Here is a 26,249-nt window from a genome sequence, read left to right on the forward strand (position 1 = left end):
ATGCACTTACGATCAGTTAATCTACAACAAAGGAGGCAAGAATATACAATGGAGAAAAGACAGTCTCTTCAATAAATGGTGCTGGGAAAACTGGAGAGCTACGTATAAAACAATGAGATTAGAACATTTCCTCATAGCATATACAAAAATAAACTCAAAATGGATTAAATACCTCAATGTAAGGTGTGAAATCATAAAAATTCCTAGAAGAGAACATAAGCAGAGTACTCTTTGACATAAATTGTAGCAATATGTTTTTGAATCTGTCTCCTAAGGCAAAGGAAACTAAAGCAAAAATAAACAAGTGGGACCTAATTAAACTTGAAAGCTTTTGCACAGCAAAGGAAACCATTGACAAAATGAAAAGACAACCTACTGAATGGGAGAAAATATTTGTAAATGATGGGATTGGTAATTGGTTAATATCCAAAATATATAAACAGCTCAAAAAAACCAGGCAACCAATTAAAAAATGGGCAGAAGACCTGAGTAGACATTTTTCCAAAGAAGACATACAGATGGGCAACAGGCACGTGAAAAGATGCTCAGCATTGCTAACCATTAGAGAAATGCAAATCAAAGCCACAGTGTGATACTACCTCATACCTGACAGAAAGGCTATCATCAAAAAGACCACAACTAACAAATGTTGGTGAGGATGTGGAGAAAAGGGAACCCTTGTACACTGTTGGTGGGACTGTAAATTGGTGCAGCCACTATGGAAAAGAGTATGGAGGTCCCTCAAAAAACTGAAAACAGAACTACTGTATGGGCTCTAGGTGCACGGGCTTCAGTAGTTGTGGCTCCCTGGTTCTAGAGCGCAGGCTCAGTAGTTGTGGCGAATAGGCTTAGTTGCTCCATGGCATGTGGGATCTTCCTGGACCAGGGATCGAACCCATGTCCCCTGCATTGGCAGGCAGATTCTTAACCACTGCACCACCAGGGAAGTCCCTTGATATCATTGTTGATACCTTTTTGTTTTCTGCCTGGCATGTCAGTACTAAATAACTATACAAGAGGAAAGAGAGACAGATAGTTCATGAGGGCACAAATAACTTTTTACTGTGTTTAAAACACCTATTAAGGCAGATATTCTATATTGGCATTATGACTATGTAAATTGTACTTGAGTTAATAAAAATAACTTATCATGTACCTCTATCAACTATGATATGAGAATGAAACATTTTGGTGTTTTTAAATAAAATTTGACATTTGTAGCATGATTTTTTGGTATTGCTTTTCCTTGTTTGAAAAATGTATTCACAGTTCTATAGATATATGCTATATTTATATTTATTAAGCTATTTTAAGATAGCTCAACAAAAAGCTAGAATATTGTTCTGCTGATTTTTAAAATGCCCTTATAGAATCTAAACTCATATCATGAGTTTAGATTGCTTTGTTGAAAAATACCTCCTCATCTCTTCACAACAATTATTGAGAATGTTTTCAGATTATTAAATTTAATGGGGGGAGAGGACAGTTATAACTTTTAAACAAAATTGATTATAGAGTAAATTAATCACTTTAAATTTCTTTAAATTATTTTTTCGTAATTTACTGAGGGATTGAAGTTTGGGGAATGCCTTTTTAGTTGTTTCACAAGATGCATCTAGCAGGTATCAGTGTTTATTAATTGAATTGTCAGTACAACTTGAGATACACTCCTGGTGATGTTTCTAAAACTGTTTTTAATGTCTTAAAATCATTTCCAGAAAAATGTGGATTTTCTTTTTTTTTTCAAAATTAAAATAGATTGCTTATTTTATATGTAAACTATTTATTTATTTATTTTATATGTAAACTGAATAATGTATATATGAGAATGAAGAAGTAATTTGTCCTAAAGATGGTTATGGAATATGACAAAGAAGCTGACAGTACTTCTCATAATGAATGAAGCAATTATGAATGAAACAAATCTGTTTGATTACACTTGATTGCATAGTAACTTTTTTCATTACTGTTTTCAAGTAATACTGCCTATCACATGTATTCATGACTGGCATTTTTTATATATATAAATTTATTTTATTTATTTGTTTTTGGCTGCTTTGGGTCTTCGTTGCTGTACGGGCTTTCTCTAGTTGCAGTGAGCGGGGGCTACTCTTTGTTTCAGTGCACGGGCTTCTCATTGTGGTGGCTTCTCTTGTTGCAGAGAGCACAGGCTCTAGGCGCTCAGGCTTCAGTAGTTGTGGCTCACGGGCTCTAGGGTGCAGGCTCAATAGTTGTGGCGCATGGGCTTAGTTGCTCCGTGGCATGTGGGATCTTCCTGGACCAGGGCTCAAACCCATGTCTCCTGCACTGGCAAGTAGATTCTTAACCACAGGGTCACCAGGGAAGCCCATGACTGGCATTTTTATTGCTAACTAATGTGAACTATTACTTGGTGTTGGTTTTAATTAATTGAATGTATTTCCTGCTATTCAATTAAAAGATTTCTATGTTTAGATAAAAATTGAAAAATATTTAAAAATATACCCAAGAGGAGGTTGACTGACTTTGGAAAAAAATTCCAAAATGTTACTTTATTGCATATCTGAAATGGAATTTGATGAATTTTTTCATTTTAAAAGCTTGGCAAGAGAGTAAGATTAATAACAAGAAGAATAACTCTGTACTTGTAAGATGTGAGCTTTATAAAAATCTGTTATTCTAAAGGTTTTCAAATATGTGATGATTTTCTTCCTCAGAAAAAGATGTTAACAGAACAGATCGAACAAACAAGTTTTATGAAGGCCAAGATAATCCAGGGTTGATTTTGCTTCATGACATTTTGATGACCTACTGTATGTATGATTTTGATTTAGGTAAGTTCTCCTCTAACATCCTAATTTAAAGATATTATGTATGTTTATTTTAGAATTTAAATTTATTAACCTGTTAGGAACATGTAAATAGTTCTGTGGCCTAGTTTTTATAGGGGTGTTCCACAGGGGACTGGAAACTTAAAAGGCTTTGGTTCCCAAATTGTGCACCAAGGAGCACTGGGTTGCTCATGCAAACTCATGGGGACAATGTGGGATATTTTAAATATTTGAGGGAAATATAGTGACATCTGTAGGACACTGCTCTAACTACTAACTGGAGTAGTTCAGGGTTTCATCATTAGATCACCAGACTCCTTCTGATGAAGTTATATCTTTACAAAGCAGAGTTTTTGGCCTTGCCATGATAAGCAAGTACTGTGTGAAAATAGATGAGGATGGTGGCATCCAATTGGATTCCAAGGTTTTGAGTAGTGTAGTGCCCAACAGGTGCTAAGTTAAATAGGATATAAATATTAATTAAGTTGTTTGGATCTGTTTAATAAATGGAAATTGTTAGTAATATTTTTGAGCCTAGGGGTGCCTTGGAAAACAATTCCTGAGGCACTAAGGGTACTGTGAATTGAGAAAGTTTGGGAACCTTTTTTTGATAGGCTTATCCCTTGTGAAGAAAAATGCTGATTTGATATTATAGACAAATGGTGCATATAATTATCTAGGGCGTGTGGAGCTTTACTCTCTTTTCTTGGTTAGTCTGTTTTCTACCAAGAATGGATTGGAAAGACTGGGGTTGGTGGTGGGAGTTGGGGGGATTGCATGGGGAAGCGATGCTAAGGGATGGAAAGCCTAAGGAACCAATATTTTAAGGGACAAGAGAACTTGATCCAAAAGAATTCCTTTTGGATTCTTACATGTAAGTTAGGGGAAGATGTAAACTCTGTTGTGGATCTTGAGGCATCAGCCTCTGGTGACAGTAGTTGAATATCACAGATTTCTCTTTAAAATGTGAAATGTAGCCAGTCCTGTCTGTCACACCTATAGTGAGCCTCAAATTGGATTGTTGAAAATATTAGTAGAGTGCTTCTCAGGTTACAGAGTGCTGTTATTACTTAATTTTGATTTCAATTTTGATTCTGTTAGAAGCCTTTTGAAGAAGTGGGGAAATAATCCCCACTTTATAAGTAAAGTTATATTGATTTAGACTGTGACTCAGGGTTGTACAAGTAGTAAATATTGGACTGGGGGTAGAGACCCAGGTCTTTATTGCAGCCTGGCATTATTACCTCTACACATTCAGCACCCTGACCCATTGCCATTTTAGTTTCTGTTAACCACTGTGGGGAATAGGGCTGTCGTCCTAGGGAACAAGAGGCATTGCCCTGTACTCTAAGTTGGTAATTTTGAGATAGGAATTAATGCATATTCTCAGAAGGAGTTCCTGAATGCTCAGTTTTTTCAGGAACTGAGTCCCAGACCAGCTATTTGGATAAATTGCTGTTCCCGTTTGTCTATATTAACCCCACATTCTTTCCAGTCAAATACTTTAAGTTATTTGAAACATACCCAGGGATTTTATTAAGAACTCTGGCCTTGGGAGAAGCCAGGGTAGTTTTCATAAAGCACTGGACCAAATTTCTTGCTTTTTACTCATAGCAAAGTAATCCGGGCTGTAAATTTACTCTTATAGTTGATTCTTTCCTATTGAGTTGTTTGGCTTCTTAGCCCATAGATGAGATGTAGGTGTATTTGTGTTGAATATAGTTTCATTAATAGTGAGGAAGAAGATAAAAATTAACAAAAGCAGACAGAAGAACTCAAGGAAGAGTAATTTTTAGTTAGTGCAGACACTATATCTAAGTTGTTTCTATGGGAGGTATCTTTTTTTTTTTTTTTACAGTGTATGTTCATAATTTGATCCTGAATAAGCAGTAAAAGGTTAAATTATACTCAAAATACTGTATGTAAGAAGGCAGGAGAGTGTCTAGTTAAAAAAAAAAATGATTTCCACCTCTTAAGATTTAAAAAAATAAAATTGATCCCCTAATAACCGAATAAGCTTCAGTTAACCTGGAATGTTCACCTGTATATAGATGAAATTTTTTTTTCTCTTTAAGAATGTGTACGCTAGGATGGTAAGGAGTTCATTTCTCACACCTCCACACTGAAACAACTTTGCTATGAAAATAATTTTGGGGAACTACTTCAGAAATTGTAGTAGTGCTGATTAAGATGTACATCAGTCAGCACTAGTGCAGAATTTGAGCATCACTGAATGCTAATTTAAACAGCTTTAATCTTTCTTTAATTAAAAGGAATTTGTACATTAATTCCACACCCACAACTCATGACATACCCCAAAGAACATCATGTATAAAATAAAATAGATTAAAAGCAACAAGAATATGAAGATTAATTTGACTGCTTGCTTTAACTAAAACTTTATGGTAGTGATCCCATATGAAAGCTGAAGACTTAAAGGATTAAATTAGCTTCTTAGAAATTTTTATTCATTATAACTTTATAATAAAGCACTTCCCCCCCCCCCCGAGGAAAGGCGCTTTGTAAACCTTTCGAACAGCATGCTTTGAAATATTTCTGTTACAGACTGTATGTGGTCAGACCCAGGAAAGTGGTACTCTTTTCCACTTTGTTGAATTCACATAAATTTCCTTCATGCTTTAATTGGTTTAGCTTTTATATTTGTCATTGCTTTCACTGTGTCATTGCCATGTAGGAAAGTTCTGATGATAACAGTCTAGTCTTCCTTCTAACCTACTTATTCTTTCTTAAAAGTGTTGTATTAGTCAGGGAAAGAATAAAGAAAAAAGTTTCTTATAAGATACTGGCTCATGTGATTATGGAGACTGAAAAGTCCCACAGTCTGCCATCTATAAGGTGGAGACTCAAGAAAACTGGTGGTGTAGTTTAAAGACCTGAGAGTAGGAGAGCCAGTGGTGTAGATGCTAGTCCTGAGTCTGAAGGCATGAGATCCAGGAGCACTGAGGGCAAAGCGCTGTCTCAGCTCAACCAGCCAAGCAGAGAGCAAATTCAGTCTTCCTCCATCTTGTTATTCTATTCAGGTCCTCAGTGGATTGGGTGATGCCTCCTCACATTGCTGAGGGCCATCTGCTCTAATCAGTTCACCAATTCAAATGCTAATCTCTTCTAGAAACACAGTCACAGATACTCCCAGAAATAATGATTAACCAGACATCTGGGCATCCTGTGGCCCACTCAAGTTGACACACAGAATTAATCATGTCGTATGTATTATTTTAAAAAAAGCATCTGTAATAAATTTGTATAAATGCTTACATTTAGATATCATGTCGTATGCCATTTTTTCTAGCACTTTTCTCTAAATGTCTTGGTAACTCCATTGTTTGGTACTGTAATAATTGGATACCTGCCACGGGAACCTAAGTTTTTTTGTGTGTGTGCTAACGTGCGTAGAGACATACTTTTCCGCAGGGTGTAGTGTAGACATAGTGAGGTTGGGAGGGATTAGGCGTAGCAGTAGATGGTATTGTAACTGAAAGTGGAGTCCGGCTGCTTGTTGCTCAAAAGCCAATAAAGAGGCCAGGTTGGTGGAAAGGAAAGTTTGTTTTGTTTTGGATACTGTCAGTGTGGGGGTCGGGGGCTGGTAAGGGCAGACGTCTGTCCAGAGGCCGACTCCCACCACTGACAGTCAGTGGGCAAGAGCTGTTATAGACGGAGGGAGGGGACTACGTGCAGAAACAGCACAGTCAGCTCTGACAGTCATCTTGAAATTGGTCATCAGTGGTCTGATCAGCATCATCTTGATTGTTTTAGGTACAGTTAATCTTCAGTTCTAGGGTCGGTTTGTTTCCATTTCTTTGAGGCCAGTTCTCAGAATTGTGGCAGCTCATGGCTGCAGCCTGGTCATCATGTAGTTAACTTCTTCCACCTGCTGGGGGTTTCAGTTTCTTTAAGACAGCTCACAGGATATGGCTCAGAATATTATCTACAGCCCTTAAGAAGGAACTAAAGATCCTTGACTGCTTAATGACTGAACTATTATTATTTGGTCTCCTTTGACTGTTTTCCTTTGTTTCAGCATTTTCTCACTTCTCTGATTAAACTTATTCTTTGGCTAAAGTTTTTCCACAGACAAAAGGCAGGTTGAGGATGTGGGGTGCAAGGACCGTAGGGTCCTGCTCCATTTCAACAGGGTAGAGGCTAAGAGCAGATAGAGCTAAACTTTTATGTGTAAGGAGATCCTGAAGTGAACTGTCTCTTTCTGTTACACTTTTAATCTGAGTTTTCTCAAGAGACTGGCTTACATGCTTCCTGGGGTCATTTTTAAAGTTGTCTTCCAGAATAGGAAGAGTGATGTAAAATTATGTATAACTGCAAGCAGAAGTATCCCCTCCCTTTTAAAAATGTATACTGTTTTAAATGGCTTCATTGCACACAGATATTGGTGAACGATAAGAATGTAAGTGTTGGTCCTGCGAATGAAAGACTGTATGTTTTCCACAGACTTCCCAAGCTATCACTGGGGAAAAAAATCTCTATGTAACTTTAGTGAATGTACAAAAGTTACCAAAGTTGAATGATATGTATGTGAAAAGGCTTAGTTAAGAGCTCTTGTCCCTTTGTGGATTCAAGAATCTGTATCTTAAGTCTGAAATCTAATTGTAAAACAATTAAGAAAATTGAGAATTTTATAAGATGGAACTAAAAAATAAGACATTTGACATGGTCAGGTGAAAAGCAAAACTAAGATTTTTTGTTTGTTTTTTAAGTGAGGGGCCTGATTCTTTAACTTTCCAATTTTTCTTTTAATCTAACGCTGCAAATTAGTGTCATGATGAGAAATTATAAGAGCACAAGAGAAAGATGGTTAAGATGGTAGCTTTAGGTACAAAATATTGATTGGATTAAATAAGCCCATTTGCTAGCATTGGTTGGGTCTAGAGTAACAGCAAAAGGAAAAAAAAAGAGAACATAAATACAACCACTTAAAAGAGGTAATTTTGTTGTGATTCCTTTTGGGTAGATTACCAGTGTCTGGTTGATAAAGCAGTTGGACCCTTTTTAGTTCTTATTTTACTGGGCTTATTCATTGTAGTTTGGTGGTGGTTGACTACTCTGGCCTTGCAGCTTTCTTCCCTTTGACTTTTTTTTTTTAATATTTATTAAATTTGATATTCCTCTGGGTTTCCCTTCAACCCTCTTCTTTATCATAATGCTTTTGCACATTATTTTTTAATAATATTACCCTCCCTTGATAATGATATCTACACTAAGACACATACTAGCAGTTATGTATCTGTTGACGTCTCAGTACAAAACAACTCACCTTTCTCACCTGATTGCTAGATTTCCGCCTCATTGTTTACAAACATCAGTATCGACCAGTTTCTGAAACCAAGAAAAACGATGCAGTTTTAAGTGAAATGGTGGTGGTATGCACAGATGGATACATAAAGCTTAGGTTTTTAGAGATATGATTAGTTTTTTCTGTTCTTCTTAGGATATGTGCAAGGAATGAGTGACTTACTTTCCCCTCTTTTATATGTGATGGAAAATGAAGTAGATGCCTTTTGGTGCTTCGCCTCCTACATGGACCAAATGGTAAGGTTCCATTCCAAACTAATTCTGAAAATTTTAGTTGCATAATAATCTTATAAGATTGATGTTTATATTTAGCCAATTATGGTAGAACTTAAAAAAACTGCTCAATGTTGTTTGTTTCTTTTTTAAATAGCCTTTTCAAGAGGCTTGGAAATGCTGGTATTGTTTTTAATACAAAAAGTAGATAGTAAGTGCCTATAGAACAGGAATAATCAGGATTTAATATTGGTAAATGCTTATGATCTGCAGAAGAACCATGAGTCATTATAGAATATTGATGAAATAGATGATTTCAGTTCTTGTGAAGTAGTTGAACTTTCATATCATCTGTTTCAGAGATAAAGCTTAGTCATGCCAAGTAATATCCTTACCTTTTGTGAACATTTTGTATTTTGTCATTATAGTGGCTGATTTTTCTCCAGATGTGTTTGAACTATTTGTAACGTTGACAGCTTCTTAGTTTTTTCTTAAGCATGCGATTATTAGAGTTGAACTGTGTCTATATATACATATTATTATAAGGAACATTTTATCTATTATCATTGGTACATCTTGAAGACAGAGTTCTAGGACAATAGTACAGTATTAACAGGAAAATAGAACAGTCTTCTCAAGTAATCTATTAGAAAGGGGGAAAAAAAAGCAAAGGGGCTAAGAGCATATAAAAGCATATGAAATCCAAAGACCTGACTACATAGGTCACTGTACTGTTTCAAAGTAAAATAAATATACTTGATGCTGGGCCTTGATGGTTGGATATTGAAATGGCTTGCTTGCAAGGGAATAAAGATTTGAATATGTAGTCATATAAAATGTTTCCCTGTAGTGGAGAGTCTGGGATACAGATGTGAAATTTTTTGATTAGTTCTATTTTTTGATTACTTCTATTCTTCCTCTCTTGCTTGCCTGTTTTTTGTTTCCCCTTCTAATTTGTCCCAATTTTATCTGTTTCCTCAAGTCTCTTATCCATGGTTCCAACTCATCCTCACTTCTCCTAGTTCTTTTCCATACTTGATAAGATACCATGAATTAATGTTTTTGGATTATTTGGAAAGATTATTAATTGCAGTAATATGGTAATATCATAGTTTGTATTCCTTACCTTTTTGATTGATTGATTTTACCTGCCTTCTTAGTTCCAATTACTCCCAGGTGCTCTAGAAACCTGAGGCATTTGTTATAAAGGTCTGTACAACTGATAACTAATTGTGTAGAAACTGTTGTCTGCTTTCCTTGTGTTTTTGTTGTTTATCCTCTTTTCACTAGAGCTAGTATGCACCTTGATAAAGGGGTCATGTCTTTGTTTAACTAGTTCTCTGATATGCTTCCAGAATTTTCCTAATGCCTGACATGAGGTTTTTGTTCAACAGATTTTTGTAGAATAAACACATGAATATTTCCCCAGTGCTTAGTTTAGACCTCTACTTACAGTAGGTATTCCAAGAATTAGCACAAACACACGTTATTTAGTGTTTTACAGTAATAGTTTTCATAAAACTGAGCTAATATTGGCATGTTCAAATATATTGGCTTGTGGTGCCAAATACATACATACATGCATATGTGTGCATGTATTTAGGTGTCAAATGTAAAGACTACTTTCTGAACATCTGCAGTGTACCACTTCACAGTCTATTTGTCATTTTTGTGTATGAAGGTTCAAGTTCTTTGTTCTGTCTCTTTCACAGTAAATGTTCTCTGTTTGCCTTTTCCATTGAGAATGGTCTGGGGATTTTTCTAGTCTTTATTCTAAAAAGATCTCTTAATATATTGTCTACTAACATCTTTTGCTTCATAATATTTGAATGAAAGGGCAATAAGTTACAATCAAAATAATCCGCACAATTATTTTTCACTGCATTGCTATTGTTTTGGTGTCCTTGAATCTGTGCTGCTGTTTGACTCCTTTTTGTTTTATGGATTTATTTAACATAAGTTTTAACTACTTTAGTGAGGCTGAATTCAGTGTCTGTAGATTTACTTTTGTTGATATTTACTCACATCTAATGTAGGTCTAGGCATAGACTTTGTTTTCAAAATATAGAAATATTTGCAGAACGATCTGACGAACTTTCTTATAGCCACCATTCATTTTGCCATATAGTTTTGTCCCACCCTTCCTTCTCACCCCCATCCATATATATACACACACACATACCTGTATACATGTACATATACATATATTTATACATGCATGCATATGTGCATTCCTACGTATACGTATGCACACACATATTTATTTACAGTTACACTTGATGCCCTGTGTATATCCACTGTTGACCTCATTGCCCTTTCTCCAGGAGTAGCTACTTTTCTGAAGTCGGCTTCTGTCATTTTGGGAGTGCTGCTTTTTATAGCAGAGTGGGTAGCAGTGGCTATGCCATGTTGGTACTTCCAAACCAATTTTAACTTTTGGTCATGTCACAACAAAAATTATGCTGTTAATCAAAGAAAATTTGCCTTTTTGCCAAATTTTGCCAAAATTTGCCAAAATTCTGCCTTTCCCTTATAGTTCCATGTGGGAAATGTGAAGAAACTATATCCCAAAGGCTTGCGTTAGTCTGTTAAACTATTTCGTTCACTAATTAAACTATTTAAATCACTGAAGAGAAGCCATTTTATTGAGAATCAGTAGCCCTTAATTTTCAAAATTCTTTTTTACCAGGAATGAATGGTTTCTAATCAGATGGATACTTCTAATAAAGCACTATTATTGTCTCAGGAACGAAAAAAGAAGTGTGAAGGAGGGGATGTTGTTCTTAGGCTTTCACAAAGGTTAGCGCAGTAGTTCACCATAAAGGGGTTAGAACACTAGGGTTAAAGGGATCAGAATCATCTAAGAAGCCTTTATTTTGGTGCACTCCCCATCCCCAAATCTTGACTGAAGTGTTGGTAGGGAATCTGTTAAACTTCAAAGATTATTTAAAACATGTGTAACCACGGTAGTTCTCAAACTTTATGATCTCAGGACCCCTTCACACTCTTAAATATTATTGAGGTTTCCAAGAGCTTTTGTTTATGTGGGTTATATCTATTGATGTTTGTCATATGAAAAATTAATGCTAGGAAATTTATAAATATTTATTTATTCATTCATCTAAAAATGCTACATCTTGGTATACATACATTTTTTTTAATGAAAAATAACTTTTCCAAAACAGTTTACTGAGAAGAGGGATTATTTTTCATTTTCTTTAATGTTTAGTTTAGTAGTTTAGTTTAATAGAACACAGCTGACTTGCATATCCGCTCCTGTATGCAGTCTGTTGCAATATCACACATCATATAGCCTTTACACTTATGGGGGAATTTAAAGTGCAAAATGCATAGATTGTGTTAGTGTTGTTATGAAATGGTTTTGACTTCATAGATTCCCTAATGTCATCAAATCTAAGAAATAATTAGCTAATTCTTTAACATGATATGTTAAAGCTAAAATTAATTTTATTTCATATGTTAAATTGAAGAAATATTTAACAGTGAAGTGATTTGATAAAAGTCTATTTTCCAATGTGTGTTCCATTCACCAAGTCTCTTATTTGACGTAAGAAATAAGTATTGATATATCAGTCAGTCTACCCCTGCTGTCTCTGCATTATTCTTTATCTAAAAAAAAAATGAATAGAGGGAAAAAATAATTCTTAGTTTGAGACCAAGTTTCTCTTTCCTCCTTTTTGATGTTGCTTTAGCATTTTAATTAGTTGTGATTTAAAAATATAACCAGTGTGGTATAAATCCAGCATTTGTCATTATATTCATGGCATAGTTATCGGTGATTATGTACTGTAAAATATTTATTAAATATAACTTATGTGATAACATTTATTTTTTAAAAGCATCAAAATTTTGAAGAACAAATGCAAGGCATGAAGACCCAGCTAATTCAGCTAAGTACCTTACTTCGATTGTTGGACAGTGGATTTTGCAGTTACTTAGGTAAGTTTAATGAAACAAAACTATACCCAGCAAATTGTAAGGTAATATGAACAGAGAAAAAATGTAAAGAGCTCTTTTAAAGATGTATATACTCTACCAATGTTGCCTGGGTTCCTCTGAGGAATAAAAGTGTGGGACCAAACAGTCCTTGTATAATTTTGCCTTAAAACAGTTTATTTATAAAGTGAATTATAGTTGTCCCTCATTATTTGTGGGGGATTGGTTCCAGGACCCACCCGCCACCCCTATACCAAAACCTGAGGATACTCAAGTCCCTTACATAAAATGGTGCAGTATTTGCATATAACCTATGCACATCCTCCTGTAGACTTTAGATCATCTCTAGATTATTTATTGTACCTAACACAATATAACTGCTGTGTGAATAGTTGTAAATACAATGTAAAGACTATGTAAATAGTTGCTAGGCAAGGCAAATTCAAGTTTTGCTTTTTGGAACTTTCTGGAAATTTTTTTTTTCCAAAAATTTTCCATTCATGATTGCTTGAATCCACGGATGCAGAACCTGCAGATATGGAGGGTCAACTGTATTTGTTGTTATTTGGTGGTTTTCTTTTAAAGAAGTTAGCCTGCAAATTTAAATTGTTTCCTTGAATTAGTAGAAGGCAATTAAATTTATAGGACTTTTAATAGCCTAAGATGAATAGAAAAACTTGAGTTTGAAATAGGTCACTGTATTCTGAGATAATTAGCATGAGTAAGCCATATATATATTTTTTTCTGTGTAGAATCCCAGGACTCTGGATACCTTTATTTTTGCTTCAGATGGCTTTTAATCAGATTTAAAAGGGAATTTAGTTTTCTAGATATTCTTCGATTATGGGAGGTAAGTTCTTAAATTATTGTAAAAATTAATATTTTTTATGGAAACATTTTGTATCTGTAAGAGTGTAAATGGATTATAATATCTTGACTGAAATTTCTAAAGCAGTTACGTTCTGAAAATTCTAATGGTTTGTGGTCTCTCCTTAAAAAAAAAAAAAAATTAACCATCTTGAAATGAATGTGTGGTCTTTGGAGCTTTTTTCTGTAAATCAAATCCTTGTGCGATTGGGTGCCAGTGAGTTTCCCAGAACCAGTTCTCTGGACCACTTGTGCCTGTGTTCTTTCCTTGGGAGGCTTGACTTTATGTGAGGCCCTGCCACATTTGGGTGTAGATTTGAATAGAGTTAAGGAAGTTTTGGCAGGCCAGTCAATTGAGATAGTACTTTATTTGTAGTCTGAAATATTGGGAGGGAACTGACTTGTGTTTTGCTTTTTTAAAGAACTTTAAGTTACAGCAGAATACTAAGAATAATATAACAAATATCCCACTATCCACATTTAACATATGTAAATATTTTGCCGTACTCACTTCTGGTTTTTTCTCTTTCTTTCCAAGACAAAAAGTATTTAAAGATATAGCTCATATCTTTAATCACCACCCCAAGCCCCATTTCCCTCTTCCCCTCTCTAGAGGATATTCATGATCATGTTTTTGGTTTATATCCTTTTATTCCCTCTTGCACCCAGGGCAACTCTTGATGAAAAACAGAAAATTATTATTTTCTTCTTATACATCTATTAATTGTTAAGTTAACAGATGGATGTGCTTTTGAAATAGAATATTGGTATAATGACTGCTTGATGCCTTATCTTTATAAAAGTAAAGATGACAGAAATATTCCCAAGGAAAGAATGGGGGAAATAATCTGTTTGGATAATAAATAGACTTGTATACAGTGGGCACCCTGAGGCTTTTACACCTGGAAATTGATTCCTGTACTTCTGGTGACTGTGCTGCCATTAGAGAAGGTGATGCACTGATTGAAGGATCACCACTTTATGGAGGATCACTTTCTTTGTTTGAAATTAGAAGGAAAACGCACATGTTCTTGACCCAGAATCATATTTTAAAGTTAATCAATTTTATTAAATTGTTATCTCAACTTCTTTTTAAAAAATTATCAACATAGCTGTAATAACGCCTTAGTCTGTGTTTACCAAATAAATTGGAACTTTTAATGAAACTTTTGAGGTTAATTGCATTGTAATTAAACTTTTAAGAATTGGATTTAGTCTGAAAATTATTCTGCTTAATTTACTTCTGGTAAAAGAAGTAAAAACATTTCAGGTATGCTTTAATAATAGTGTTTACATGGCTCTTTTGATCTTTCTAAAAAAGATATTATTAGGTACATTAACCGGGGGAAATTAAGAACTTAAGTTTTAGGGCATTGGCTATACTTAGGAAGAAGTGCAGCTATTGATCAAATGTTTTATACATTTGGGTATAAATTTTGGGTGGTCAATTCAGTTTTTGTCAGAGATATTCTGAGTTATATAATATGATGTTTAGAATGTAGAGCTACCTCTGGGTGTTTTTAATTCCATGCAGTGTACAACTGAATCTTTATTCCCATGATTTAGCTCCCCTGTACCCCTCCCCCGCCCCCGCCCCACCGAGACTGAAGATGATTTAAAAGTGAAAAACTGAAGGTTCAGAAAAATACTGAAAATACCTCTGGCCCTTACACTTTAAACTCATGACTGTGGCTCCTTAGTTAATACCATTTATCATACTGGTTAGGTTCAATGTTACTGTAGTTACCTAAAGAGCCACATTTGGAACTCATCATATTCATATAATAGTTAATATTATATTAACTATTAATATAATAGTTACTTTGTAGGTAAAAGTAAGACTTTCCTTCCCCACACCTCATTTCTTAACTAGAAAAAGAGTGGACTACCCCATCAAGGCAACTCGTGCTTTGCACAGAAGTCATTCAGAGCTCGGCATTGTATCTGTGAGGAAAATATTTTAGAATTGATAGAGTTTACTAAATAGGTGTTCTATTTTTTATAGGTAATGTGGACTGAACTACCATGTAAAAATTTCCATCTTCTTCTCTGTTGTGCTATTCTGGAATCAGAAAAGCAGCAAATAATGGAAAAGCATTATGGCTTTAATGAAATACTTAAGGTAGTTGTTACTTTAACTTAAATTTTAATATTTTGACTCTTTCCTCTTTTTGGTGGTATTGATATACATACATTTCCTTGGAACATTATTGAATCCCTCAAGTAATTTAAATTTTATCAATGACAGTCAGTACTAGGACTGACTCTCTGAGAATGACAGTTCAGCAAGTACGTATTGCCAGTTATTTTTCCTAGCTAATTAGAAGGAAAAGGAAATTCAGCAAGTGCTCTTTTATGTAGTTCAATTTTCTAAAAAAATAATTCTTTTGCTTATAACTTGAGATAGTAGACTTGGGACAACTGCTGGATTTAATGTTCCGTAAGCTTATTAGCTATTCTTTAGCTTTAAAACTTGAAATGATCTAATGAAAGATATATTAAATTTCCTGTTCACTTGTAGTATGAGGGTGTTTTTATTTTAAGGATTTCATCTACAGTGTAATATAACTGGTAATAAGTTGTATAGTAGAATATAATAGTGTTTCAGTTTCAGTTATTTTATTTTATTGATTTATTTTAGCATATCAATGAATTGTCCATGAAAATTGATGTGGAAGATGTACTATGCAAGGCAGAAGCAATTTCTCTACAGATGGTAAAATGCAAGGTATACAGTGTTTTAAGTAATTGTAAGATTTTTTTTGTTCATATGTTTTTGGTGGATTGAGGTCAAGAAAGAATTTTTCCTTTCAGAAGTAAAATTGGCAGCAAGTTGAAGGCAGACACAAAGCATTGGCTAGCATTTGTTTACCATTATAAATTTACAGCACTTAATTGAAAACAATTGGTTAATTATGCTAGATAGGAAACATATAATAATAAGGCAAAATGACAAAAGTAATGAAAACAATAAAGAGGCTGCAGAAGCATTGATAAATTACCTAATCAAAGAACACAGAATAGGACCTCATATTAAATATGTAGTATCTTTAAGTAAAGACAGATGCTAATCAGAAATAATTAAATGAAGAGTATTTGGTCTATGTCATTACATTTGTATCAGTCAGACTCTTAATAATCTCTAAAAACAAGGCAAAGTTGATGTGTTACGTTCTGAATTTAAACCAAAGTATTAGACTTTTGATGTATTTTGGTTTTCATATTTTTTATGAGAATTCTTATTTGGTCTTCGTGTCATTTGATCATGGTTCCAAATATTTATTTTGGTTCAGTTTTACACACAGTTATTTGATAGCTGTTCTGTTCAAAACCTGCCAGTGAGGGCTTCCCTGGTGGCACAGTGGTTAAGAATCCGCCTGCCAATGCAGGGGACATGGGTTCGAGCCCTGGTCCCGGAAGATCCCACATGCCACGGAGCAACTAAGCCCATGCGCCACAACTGTGAGCCTGTGCTCTAGAGCCTGCAAGCCACAACTACTGAAGCCTGTGCACCTAGAGCCCGTGCTCCGCAACAAGAGAAGCCACCGCAATGAGAAACCCATGCACTGCAACGAAGAATAGCCCCTGCTCGACACAATTAGAGAAAGCCCGTGTGCGGCAATGAAGACTCAACGCAGCCAAAATAATTTTTTTAAAAAACCCAAAAAACCTGTCAGTGAGATACTTCTTATGTTTAAGGAACTTCTGTGTATTGAGGGAGAAAGATGGTGTCAATAAGGAGAATGAAATAAATGCAAAATATTAGAAAACAATATGCTTGTGGGAGTGGTGGGATGGGGTGGAGAGTGGCTAATTCAGAATAGAAGGTCAGAGAACCACTTATTAAAAAGAGTGGTTAAGGGTTTCATTTGGAGTGGAGAAGGATGGTTTGAGAGGGTGCATAACAATTACACTGTTAAAGCAAATGCTTAGATGTAGTATTAAATAGAAGTGTTAATTTGTGATTACTTTTCCTCTATGGTGAATGATGATTTTATATTTGATTTTTCTTATTCAGGAGTTGCCACAAGCAGTTTGTGAGATCCTGGGGCTGCAGGACAGTGAAGTTACAACACCAGATTCAGACAATGGTGAAGATGAAAATGTTGGCATGACTAGTTGTCCGACATCTGCATTTCAGAGTAACTCCTTGCCTGTACTTGCTGCCAGTGGAGCCAGAGATGACAACCCAGCAGAGATATCCATGTCCCCAAATGTCAGCAGAGTAACACCTGCATGATCATTCTTCTTGCTTTTTGAAGAGACACTTCATTGCAACTTCTTTTCAAGTACTGGAAAGGTGGAAATTTAAAATCTTGGTATTGATCATGCTTTAAGGTTTATGGAAAGAAAGTGTACTGATGTTCTTGCATTAAAGCTTTATGAAGATTTAAACTAATTATTTTTGTAGTTACTTCTACCAAATAGCCTTTCCTTTTCAATAACATTCCTTAGTATTTTTATAGCTAAGTACATTTTATTTTCTCGCTGATGAACTGGAATTGGATAAATATTACAAGTGGATGAGTTGGAAATTATGCACTTTGAAAACATTCACTTTGTTTACTCCAAGTTCAGTGGGTTTGGATTTGATTAAATGTTGAGCCTTTCTATAGCATTCTAAGTTGAGAAGTAGATTGTTACCCAGTGATGAAATAAAAGAATTTGTTTTTCTCTTTTGTTTACAACAATACAGCTTAAATATTTATGCTGGTTGAATGTGATATGAATTGGACATTTTCATCAATGCAGTTTAATGTGTAGATAAAGAGCTATTTCAACCATAAGAAGTGGATTGGCAGTATATTTTTACATTGAATTTTTCTTCACTTGTATATAAAGACTGTATAAGTACTTATTTATGAGTATAAGAAAGGATAGGCATATTTTCTTTAACTGAATAAACTTGACTATTGATTTATATAACCTGATTTCACAAAGTTAATACATAGCTTCAATATGAGATCTTTTTCAAAACTATTTTCTTAACCAAACATTTATTTCACGAGACTACATCCAACCCTGTATCTGGTATAATTTTCAAGTTAATTGCTTGTAGTCTCACTTTACTAGTAATGTTTACTATCTTTCCTAATAATGTATTAACTGATTAATCAGGTCTTTAAATTTTTATGAAATACTCTTTACCAAAAGCTTATGTCAAAAATTTCAATATACTATCACAAGTCTGAAAATAATACTTTTTTGTATATGAATGAAGCTGTTGTTTTTACCATGCAGTGTTGCATGATATTAAGTTATGTGTAATTAACATAACTGATTCCATTTTAATTGTAATTTGTTAAATTCTGTACATATCATTAAAATAAATTTGAAGTTGAAGTAGTGTTTTCAGTTAAATTACACCTAGAAATAATCTGCTAGTTTTTCATCAGAAGAAAAAAATCCAAGATGGGCCCCAGTGCATCTTATATTTTTATGTGATAGAAACAATCATTTGAATGAGTTGTGGAAATAAGCAAGAAACATGACCGTTTATAGAACTAAAGAAACTTTTCATTAGCATGAAATTGGGCATAGTGTTGCCTTGGAGGATATAATTATCTGAATCAGTAAATCAGCTTCCTACAATTGATGTTAATAATGTAAAATAAAAGCTACACAGTTCTAAAATGGTCCAGTAGGTGGCTTTTTTTTTTCCCCCAGAGAGCTAGGGAACCAAAAGAACTTTTTTCTTACTTGAGCATTAACTGACAGTCATGATAGTAGAACCATTAGATTTTTAGTTTTTAATATCATATGTGTGTTATCTTTCATCAGTTAATAATGAGTAAGCCTATTCAGAGAAAAAAAAAAGTAAACTGATCAAAGCCTTGGCATCTCCAGCCTTTCATTTCCTGCTGTTGAGGAAATTGCTGAGAACATCTTGATGTCCTTCTTGTTCTTCCTGGACAGGGGCTTTTGGGGAGTTTTTTTCTACTATGTAATATAATATCTACTTCAGAGTTTTAAAAAATCTTAATACATTTAGTAAGTTGAACTTTTGTCAAGTTCTATTATTTTAAAGCTACTTGTTAAAAACATTTTTACTAAACAGTCTGAATTTCTCTTTAGCCCATTTTTTATATGGAAATGATACTAATGTAGTGCTAAGTAAAGTCTTACTTGATTAGAGTCCTCAAAATCCAGTTAGCAAATACCATGTGAACTTGAGCTGTTTGATATTGCTAAAATAGATAGTTCAGGTAAATGTCTTAGTTTAACTTTTTAAAGATTTGTTTCAGTTTTCATAAGATGCTCTGTCCATGCTAATAACATGTAAAATATTGTGTGCTATATTATATGATATTTAAAGTTAAAATTCAAGTAATTTAGCTGTAAAACGTATTTACAGTTCTGATAGGAGTCTATGGGAAACCTTTTTGCATTGGAGATCATTCCAATTTTGATTGTTTCATGTGCCGAGGATTCTTCACCTCTTTATAATGCTAGAAACTTGGTGATGACTAAAGCTTTTTTGAGTAAGGAAAACAACTTTTTGAGAATGACAGTGATTCTTGCTGAACCTGACCTTTCCAGAGGTTTTTATGGATGCCAACTAATTCTTACGGGAAATTGATGTAATTATGCCCATTATCAAAGATACTTTGTATAAAGTAACCCAAAATGTTTACTGAAGAACCTAGAATTTCACTTGACTTTGTGTGTAACTATGTAATAGGTAACATCATTCCAGCTTGCATTTCTTTACTGGGCTTTCAGAAGATGCATGAACCTCTTATTGTATTTGAAATCTTGTGTGTATACATGCATATTTTGGTGGAAAGGTCATATAGTTTCTCAAAAGGTTCTCTGATTTTCCCCAAAAGTTGAAAACCATTGTTATAAATTGTATAATATGAGGATAATGACATAATTTGACCCACGCTAATGATTTTATATGCTGAACCTCCATTAATTAAAATATGTTTAGAGTGCTCATTTCCAAATTCTTGGTCTGTATTGTCAAAATACATGTCCAGGCTCTACTTCAGAGCTACAGAATCAGAATCTTTGGAAGTGAGGTTAAGGAATCTGCATTAAAATGCTTCACAGGCTTCCATGTGGTTCCTGAGCCTCCCTGAAGTTAGAGAACTGGAATTATGTAGTGTATTTTACAGTTTAACATTTTGACTTATGGTCAGGTAGGCAAGTCCTTAAGTTGTTAGAGAGTAGTTCCTTGATTTTTCTCAGGTGGAATTTGCCCTAGTTCTGGTCACCATTTTTAGTAAAAAGTGATGACAGTCATCTTAGCCCATAGGTTCCCCCTCCGTTCTTACTTTTTTTTTTTTTTTTTTTTTTTGCAGTACTTGGGCCTCTCACTGCTGTGGCCCCTCCCGTTGCGGAGCACAGGCTCCGGACGTGCAGGCTCAGCGGCCATGGCTCACGGGCCCAGCCGCTCCGCGGCATGAGGGATCTTCCTGGACCGGGGCACGAACCCGTGTCCCCTGCATCGGCAGGCGGACTCCCAACCACTGCGCCACCAGGGAAGCCCCTTTCTTACATTTTGAAGACAAACTTTCAGTGTCATTTTATTTCTGAACATGAAACAGGATTAAATTTGAGATGAATCTGAAAGGTTTCCATTAGTATCTAATGTGATTATCCAGTACTAAACATCTGTACTTAATTGTACTTTTGATGTGAATACTGCCATTTGAATGATATAATGTATTTGGCCTAATCTCCCTTTGGGTCCTTATAATATGCGAGTTTTAAGTTGTAGATTTTTGAGTATTGCTCTGATTTCAAGTATTTTTCTCACTGTTTTATAAATAGACTCCTATTTTTCAGGTTATCTGTCTTGACTTAGGGAAAAACAGTGTGTCATCCTTAGATGCAAAGGTGGGGTGGGGTAGGGCAGTGCGATTGGACATACTTCTATAACTTTTGGGATATCCAAAAGCACTCTTTTAGCCCATGGGAAACTACATTGTTAACAGAGTCACTGTAAAGAAAAACTGATTGTAATCTAAGTCTCTTCTTCAAGAGTGCTCCGGAATCAAAAATATCATATTTGCCTAATGTAGTTCAATCCCTAAAGTTAGAATTGAAATGTTAGGATAATAGGTCAGCTGTTAAATATGTTTCTCCTCAAATATCTCTGTGGTATATTGTTCCTCACATCTCTCTCTATGTGAAAAAGTAGAGTGAAAAGAACAAATTCCAGTAAGCTTAGCTATGACCAATGAGCAGTCCAGTTCTCTTTAAGCTTTTTTTAATTAAGAAGACTATTAACTTCAGAAATGGGCTTTTGCTGTAACAGTCAGTAATAGATATTTCCAACACCACACTAGTCTGGAGGTACCAGACCCAATGGGTTAGTAGACTGCTTTAAAAAAAAACTAGAGCTGTGTTTAGATTGCTTTAGATGTTGTATGGCCAAGTTGTATATCTCTTTTCCATGGGTGTTGCAGGCTCACTTTCATCTGCTGTAGTACGGGTTGAAGTGGTGGAGGCCACTTGAGTTGATATAGTTTGGAGATTTTCTTCATGTGAGCACAGGCTCATCCCTCACTCTATCATGGCATAATCAATTTTATGAAGACTTCTCATTCAAAGAGTGGGATCTTCTAAGGTCTCAGGTGAGCCTAAGGCTTTTTTCCCCATACTGCTACCCTTTTTTTTTTTTTTTAATTCATTTGTAGATACTTAAAGTAACAGGATAGATGACAACTTCGTTAACTATGTACGTGACGTTGGTTTGTGAATATGTTGAAAAGAAAATGCTGTTATGTAGAAGCCTGCTTGAGTTTCTTAAAAGTTAATCATGGCAGGCTCATTTCATTTCCTTTTATTGATAGTATACTACCAAATCAAGAAAATACTTTAGCTATGGCATAAATTTATTTTGGTATGGTATTCATGTGGTTAGGTTGGAGGAATTAGGAGTGGATGGTAGTAATAGTGAACAATTCCTGCCAAAGAACCTAAAATGTACCCTGTAAGCTCTAGGAGTCAAATGTCAATGGGAAAAAAAATCCAACCAAACTGATTAGGTTGGTTTTGTGCTATAAAGTTCAGCCTTTTCTCTTCTATTCAATGTAGTTTAATCATAGAAGGCATACATATCAAATTTGCTTGTGACACAAACTTGATAGGCTGGAATGATGGCTTAAAACCAAAAAGACAAGCTACTTAAGGGAAAGAGATCAGACTTTGTGTTGATTCCCAATCTCAAAGTAATCACTATTGATTTTTTCCCAAATATCTGCATACTCTCACATCCCATATCTATTCTTTAATAACTTCACTTGCCTTCTCCGTTCACCTTGGGGAATGACCAGGAGAATTCTTTCGTACTTTCAGTTTATTTCCTTTTATCCTTCCCCTCAAACACATTTCTTTACATCTCTGAAGCTTAGCTTTCCTTTGATGACATTTTATTCCCAGTTGGATTTTTATTTGGCCAGGGTGGTGAGGGTGAGTGGTGACGGAGGGAGGGAAGAGTAAGAAGTCCTCGGGGTCTCTCATCTTTTGCCTACGAATGGAAGTATGTGTGTGTAGTGGGAGAAGTTGATAGGAGTGGAAAGATTGGTCTGACCTAATTGTGCACCATGGATACTCCTTTGTTTATTTATATCACGTTTTCCATATCTTTTTCCTAGAAGTCTTCAGCCTCCTAGGATCTACTTCCATTTTCCAGGTGGTTTAAGGACTTGCTTATATTATTTCTCTCTTGTTTTTACAACTGTCTTCAGTAGGACAGATAACTACTTTGAGGACTCATTGATGTCCTTAACATAAAACTTCCTTAATTTCGTGGGCCTTGTCTCATCTGTCAGCTGTTTATCAGCATGGCCATTCACGATCACATGGCCCTCTTCATCGGTAAGATCTTGTGTTTGAAGGTCTCCTTATCTGGCAATATCTCACTTTATACTTTCCTACTTTCTGACTCTTGGGCTCTGTAACTGCTTGGTCCAAGCCAATTCTGTAGGCTCTTCTTATGACTGCTGGCTGCCTGGTTATCATGGACTATAAGGACAGTCACTTCATCAAAACCTAGGTATACGTATCTCCTTAATTTCTGCCAAAGATTCCAAACCAGTTCCCCTATTTATATCACTCTGGCTTCAGAATCAGTGAAGGATAGGGAGATAACTAACACTTTGAGCATTTTAATATCTGCCAGACACTGTGATAAGAACTTTATGCACATCCAATTTAATCAGCATAATAGCCCTATAAGATGTAGGTATTGAGACTTCCCTGGTGGCGCAGTGGTTGAGGATCCGCCTGCCAATGCAGGGGACACGGGTTCGAGCCCTGGTCCGGGAAGATCCTACATGCCGCGGAGCAGCTAAGCCCGTGTGCCACAACTACTGAGCCTGCGCTCTAGAGCCCACGAGCCACAACTACTGAAGCCCGCGCACCTAGAGCCTGAGCTCTGCAACAAGAGAAGCCACCACAATGAGAAGCCCGCTCACCGCAATGAACAGTAGCCCCTGCTTGCTGCAACTGGAGAAAGCCCGTGCAGCAACAAAGACCCAACGCAGCCAAAAATAAATAAATTTATAAAGAAAAAAAATGTAGGTATTATTTCCCTGTATTACAGAAATGAAGGCTTAGAAATGTGACATAACATGTCCTCAAGCACAGCTAGGTAAGTGGCAGAGCTAAGATTTAAACTCAGGTTTGTCAAAACCAATGCCCTATTTCTCTGCAGTATAGTTTATTTTTAAAAGTTTTCATTTTTGTCATCAACATCACACATGCACATGGTTTCCACAAGATTTGTTATGAGAATTTTTTTTCCTTCTCCCTACCCTCCAGTTCCTCCTCCCAGTGGCAAGACTTTCAACTTTCAGCTGATTCTTTTGGTGTTTATTTCTATATCTCTCAATGCTGTGATATGCTTGTGTTGCTCCTACTTTAATTTCCAGTTTGAGGAATTATCCATTGACTCCCTGTCTTCAAAGATGGAGACTTAGCTTTCTTCCCCCTCCCCTCAGTTCCCACAGTATACCCTTCTTTATTGTTCCATCTTCCATATAGTTGATATAATGTTGGTTAGGGCAGTGCAGTTCTTAGCTGAGACGTGTCTTTCTTTGGCCCTTTCATTCTTCTTTGGGGGTTAATTCTTATTAAGGTTTTTTGTTTTTGTTTCTTTGGGTGTTTTTGTTTTTTTTTTTTTTGCTGATTTTATATATAATTGTCACTAATCCAATCTACCAAATGTTTAAATTGGGGCTTGTCAACTACGGGGGCTTTACCATAGGGTAATCTGATTGCTCCATTTTGTTCAGAGCTCTTAATGTGTTTTTAGGTTTTTCCTTTTTTCCTGGTCAGAGTCTCCAAGCTTTTCCCACTACCTGGCTGCAGGGTAAATGCCTGGTTCTCAGCCTCCTGTGGTTTGAGTCTCAGCATCCAGGGCATGCATTTATTTAATCACTTTCCTTTCAGGGTGATACTATTCTCAACCACGTCTAGTGCCCTTCAAACCGGAGGCCCTCTGTTTTACCGTTCCCAGAGAATAAGCTCCATTCATCTACCTGGGGGCAGGAGGGGAAGTGGCTTGGCTATGTAGAATAGAAGGGAATATGGGGTTTTAACTGCCTTTAAAAAAAATAACAGTTTCATTAGGATATAATTTATGTGCCATAAAATTCACTCTTCTAAAGTGTGCGCAGTTCACTGGTTTTTAATATATTCACAGAGTTGTGCAACTATTCCAATATCTAATTTTAGAATATTTTCATCACCGTCAGAAGAAACTGTACGCGGTAGTAGTCATTCCTACCTCCCGACTCCCTCCAGCCCCTGGCAACCACTAATCTACTTTCTGTCTGTCTGTCTGTCAGTTTCTCCTCTCCCCCATCCCTTTTCTTGTTTCTTTTTGCCTTTTCTAGACATTTTATATAAAGAACCATGCAATATGTGGTCTTTTGTGACTGGCTTCTTTCACTTAGTATGTTGTTTTCAAGGTTCATTTATGTCCGAAGACATTTCAGTACTTCCTTTATATTACCATTTATGGACATACCATGTTTTGTTTTGTTTTTTCAGTAGTTGATATTTGAATTACTAGGAATTTTGTTTTTTTGATTATTATGAATAATGTTGCTATGAACATTTACGTACAAGTTTTTGTGTGGACATATATTTTCATTTTAGGTGTATACTGAAGAGTAAAATTGCTGAGTCATGGTAACTCTGGGGTTAACTTTTTGAGGAAATGCCAAATGTTTTTCCAAAGTGACCACACCGTAGTAACATACATCTAGGAGTAAGATTGCTGGGTCATATGGTAACTTGATAGTTAACATGTTGAAGGACTACCAAACAAAGTGGCTGTATCATTTTTCAATCCTGCCTACAATGTATGAAGCTTGCAATTTTTCCATTTCCTTCCAGTACTTGTCTGTCCTTTTTATCTTAGCCATTCTAGTGGTTTATAAACTGGTATCTCTTTTTGTGTTTGATTTGCATTTTTCTAATGACTAATGATGTTGAACATCTTTCCATGTGCTTATTGTCTATGTAGTCTTTGGAGAAATGTCTGTTCAAATGCTTTGTCCATTTAAAAATTGGTTTACTTGTTTTTTCATTGTTGAGTTGGTAGAGTTCCTTATATATTCTGGATACTGTCTTCTTTCAGATACATGACTTATAAATATTTTCTCCAATACTGTGGGTTGTCTTAATTTTCTTGATGATGTCCTTGGAGGCACAAAGTTTTTAATTTTGATGAAATCAGACTTTACATTTGGTTGCTTATGCTTTTATCATATCTAAGAAAAAATTGCCTAATCCAAGATCATGAAGATACTCCTATGTTTTCTTACAAGTGTTACAGTTTTAACTCTTAAATTTAGGTCAGTGATCCATTTTGAGTTAATTTTTGTGTATGAAGTAAGGTAGCATAACCGAAAGCGGGGCCCGGCTGCTTGCCGACTGCTCGCTGCTCAAAAGACAATAAAGAGGCAATCTTCAATAAGTGGTGCCGGGAAAACTGGACAGCTACATGTAAAAGAATGAAATTAGAACCCTCCCTAACACCATACACAAAAATAAACTCAAAATGGATTAAAGACCTAAATGTAAGGCCAGGCACTATCAAACTCTTAGAGGAAA

At 35.5% G+C, this 26,249-nt stretch overlaps 1 protein-coding gene across 2 annotated transcripts in view; it reads left to right on the forward strand.

The window, feature by feature from the left end:
• TBC1D15 (TBC1 domain family member 15) overlaps positions 1-18,515 on the forward strand; it is a 63,381-nt gene extending 44,866 nt beyond the window's left edge. For both annotated transcript variants that reach the window (XM_082666260.1, XM_082666259.1), the window contains 7 exons: positions 2,697-2,813; positions 8,272-8,372; positions 12,209-12,308; positions 13,058-13,155; positions 15,178-15,294; positions 15,814-15,900; positions 17,191-18,515. In XM_082666260.1, the coding sequence (XP_082522386.1) occupies positions 2,697-2,813; positions 8,272-8,372; positions 12,209-12,308; positions 13,058-13,155; positions 15,178-15,294; positions 15,814-15,900; positions 17,191-17,412 (842 nt within the window). In that variant the 3' untranslated portion in view covers positions 17,413-18,515. The remainder of the gene's footprint in view (positions 1-2,696; positions 2,814-8,271; positions 8,373-12,208; positions 12,309-13,057; positions 13,156-15,177; positions 15,295-15,813; positions 15,901-17,190) is intronic.
• Positions 18,516-26,249: the final 7,734 nt, after the last annotated feature.

Source organism: Grampus griseus (assembly GCF_964374135.1).
Source record: "Grampus griseus genome assembly, chromosome: 11".
Classification (NCBI taxonomy): domain Eukaryota; kingdom Metazoa; phylum Chordata; class Mammalia; order Artiodactyla; family Delphinidae; genus Grampus; species Grampus griseus.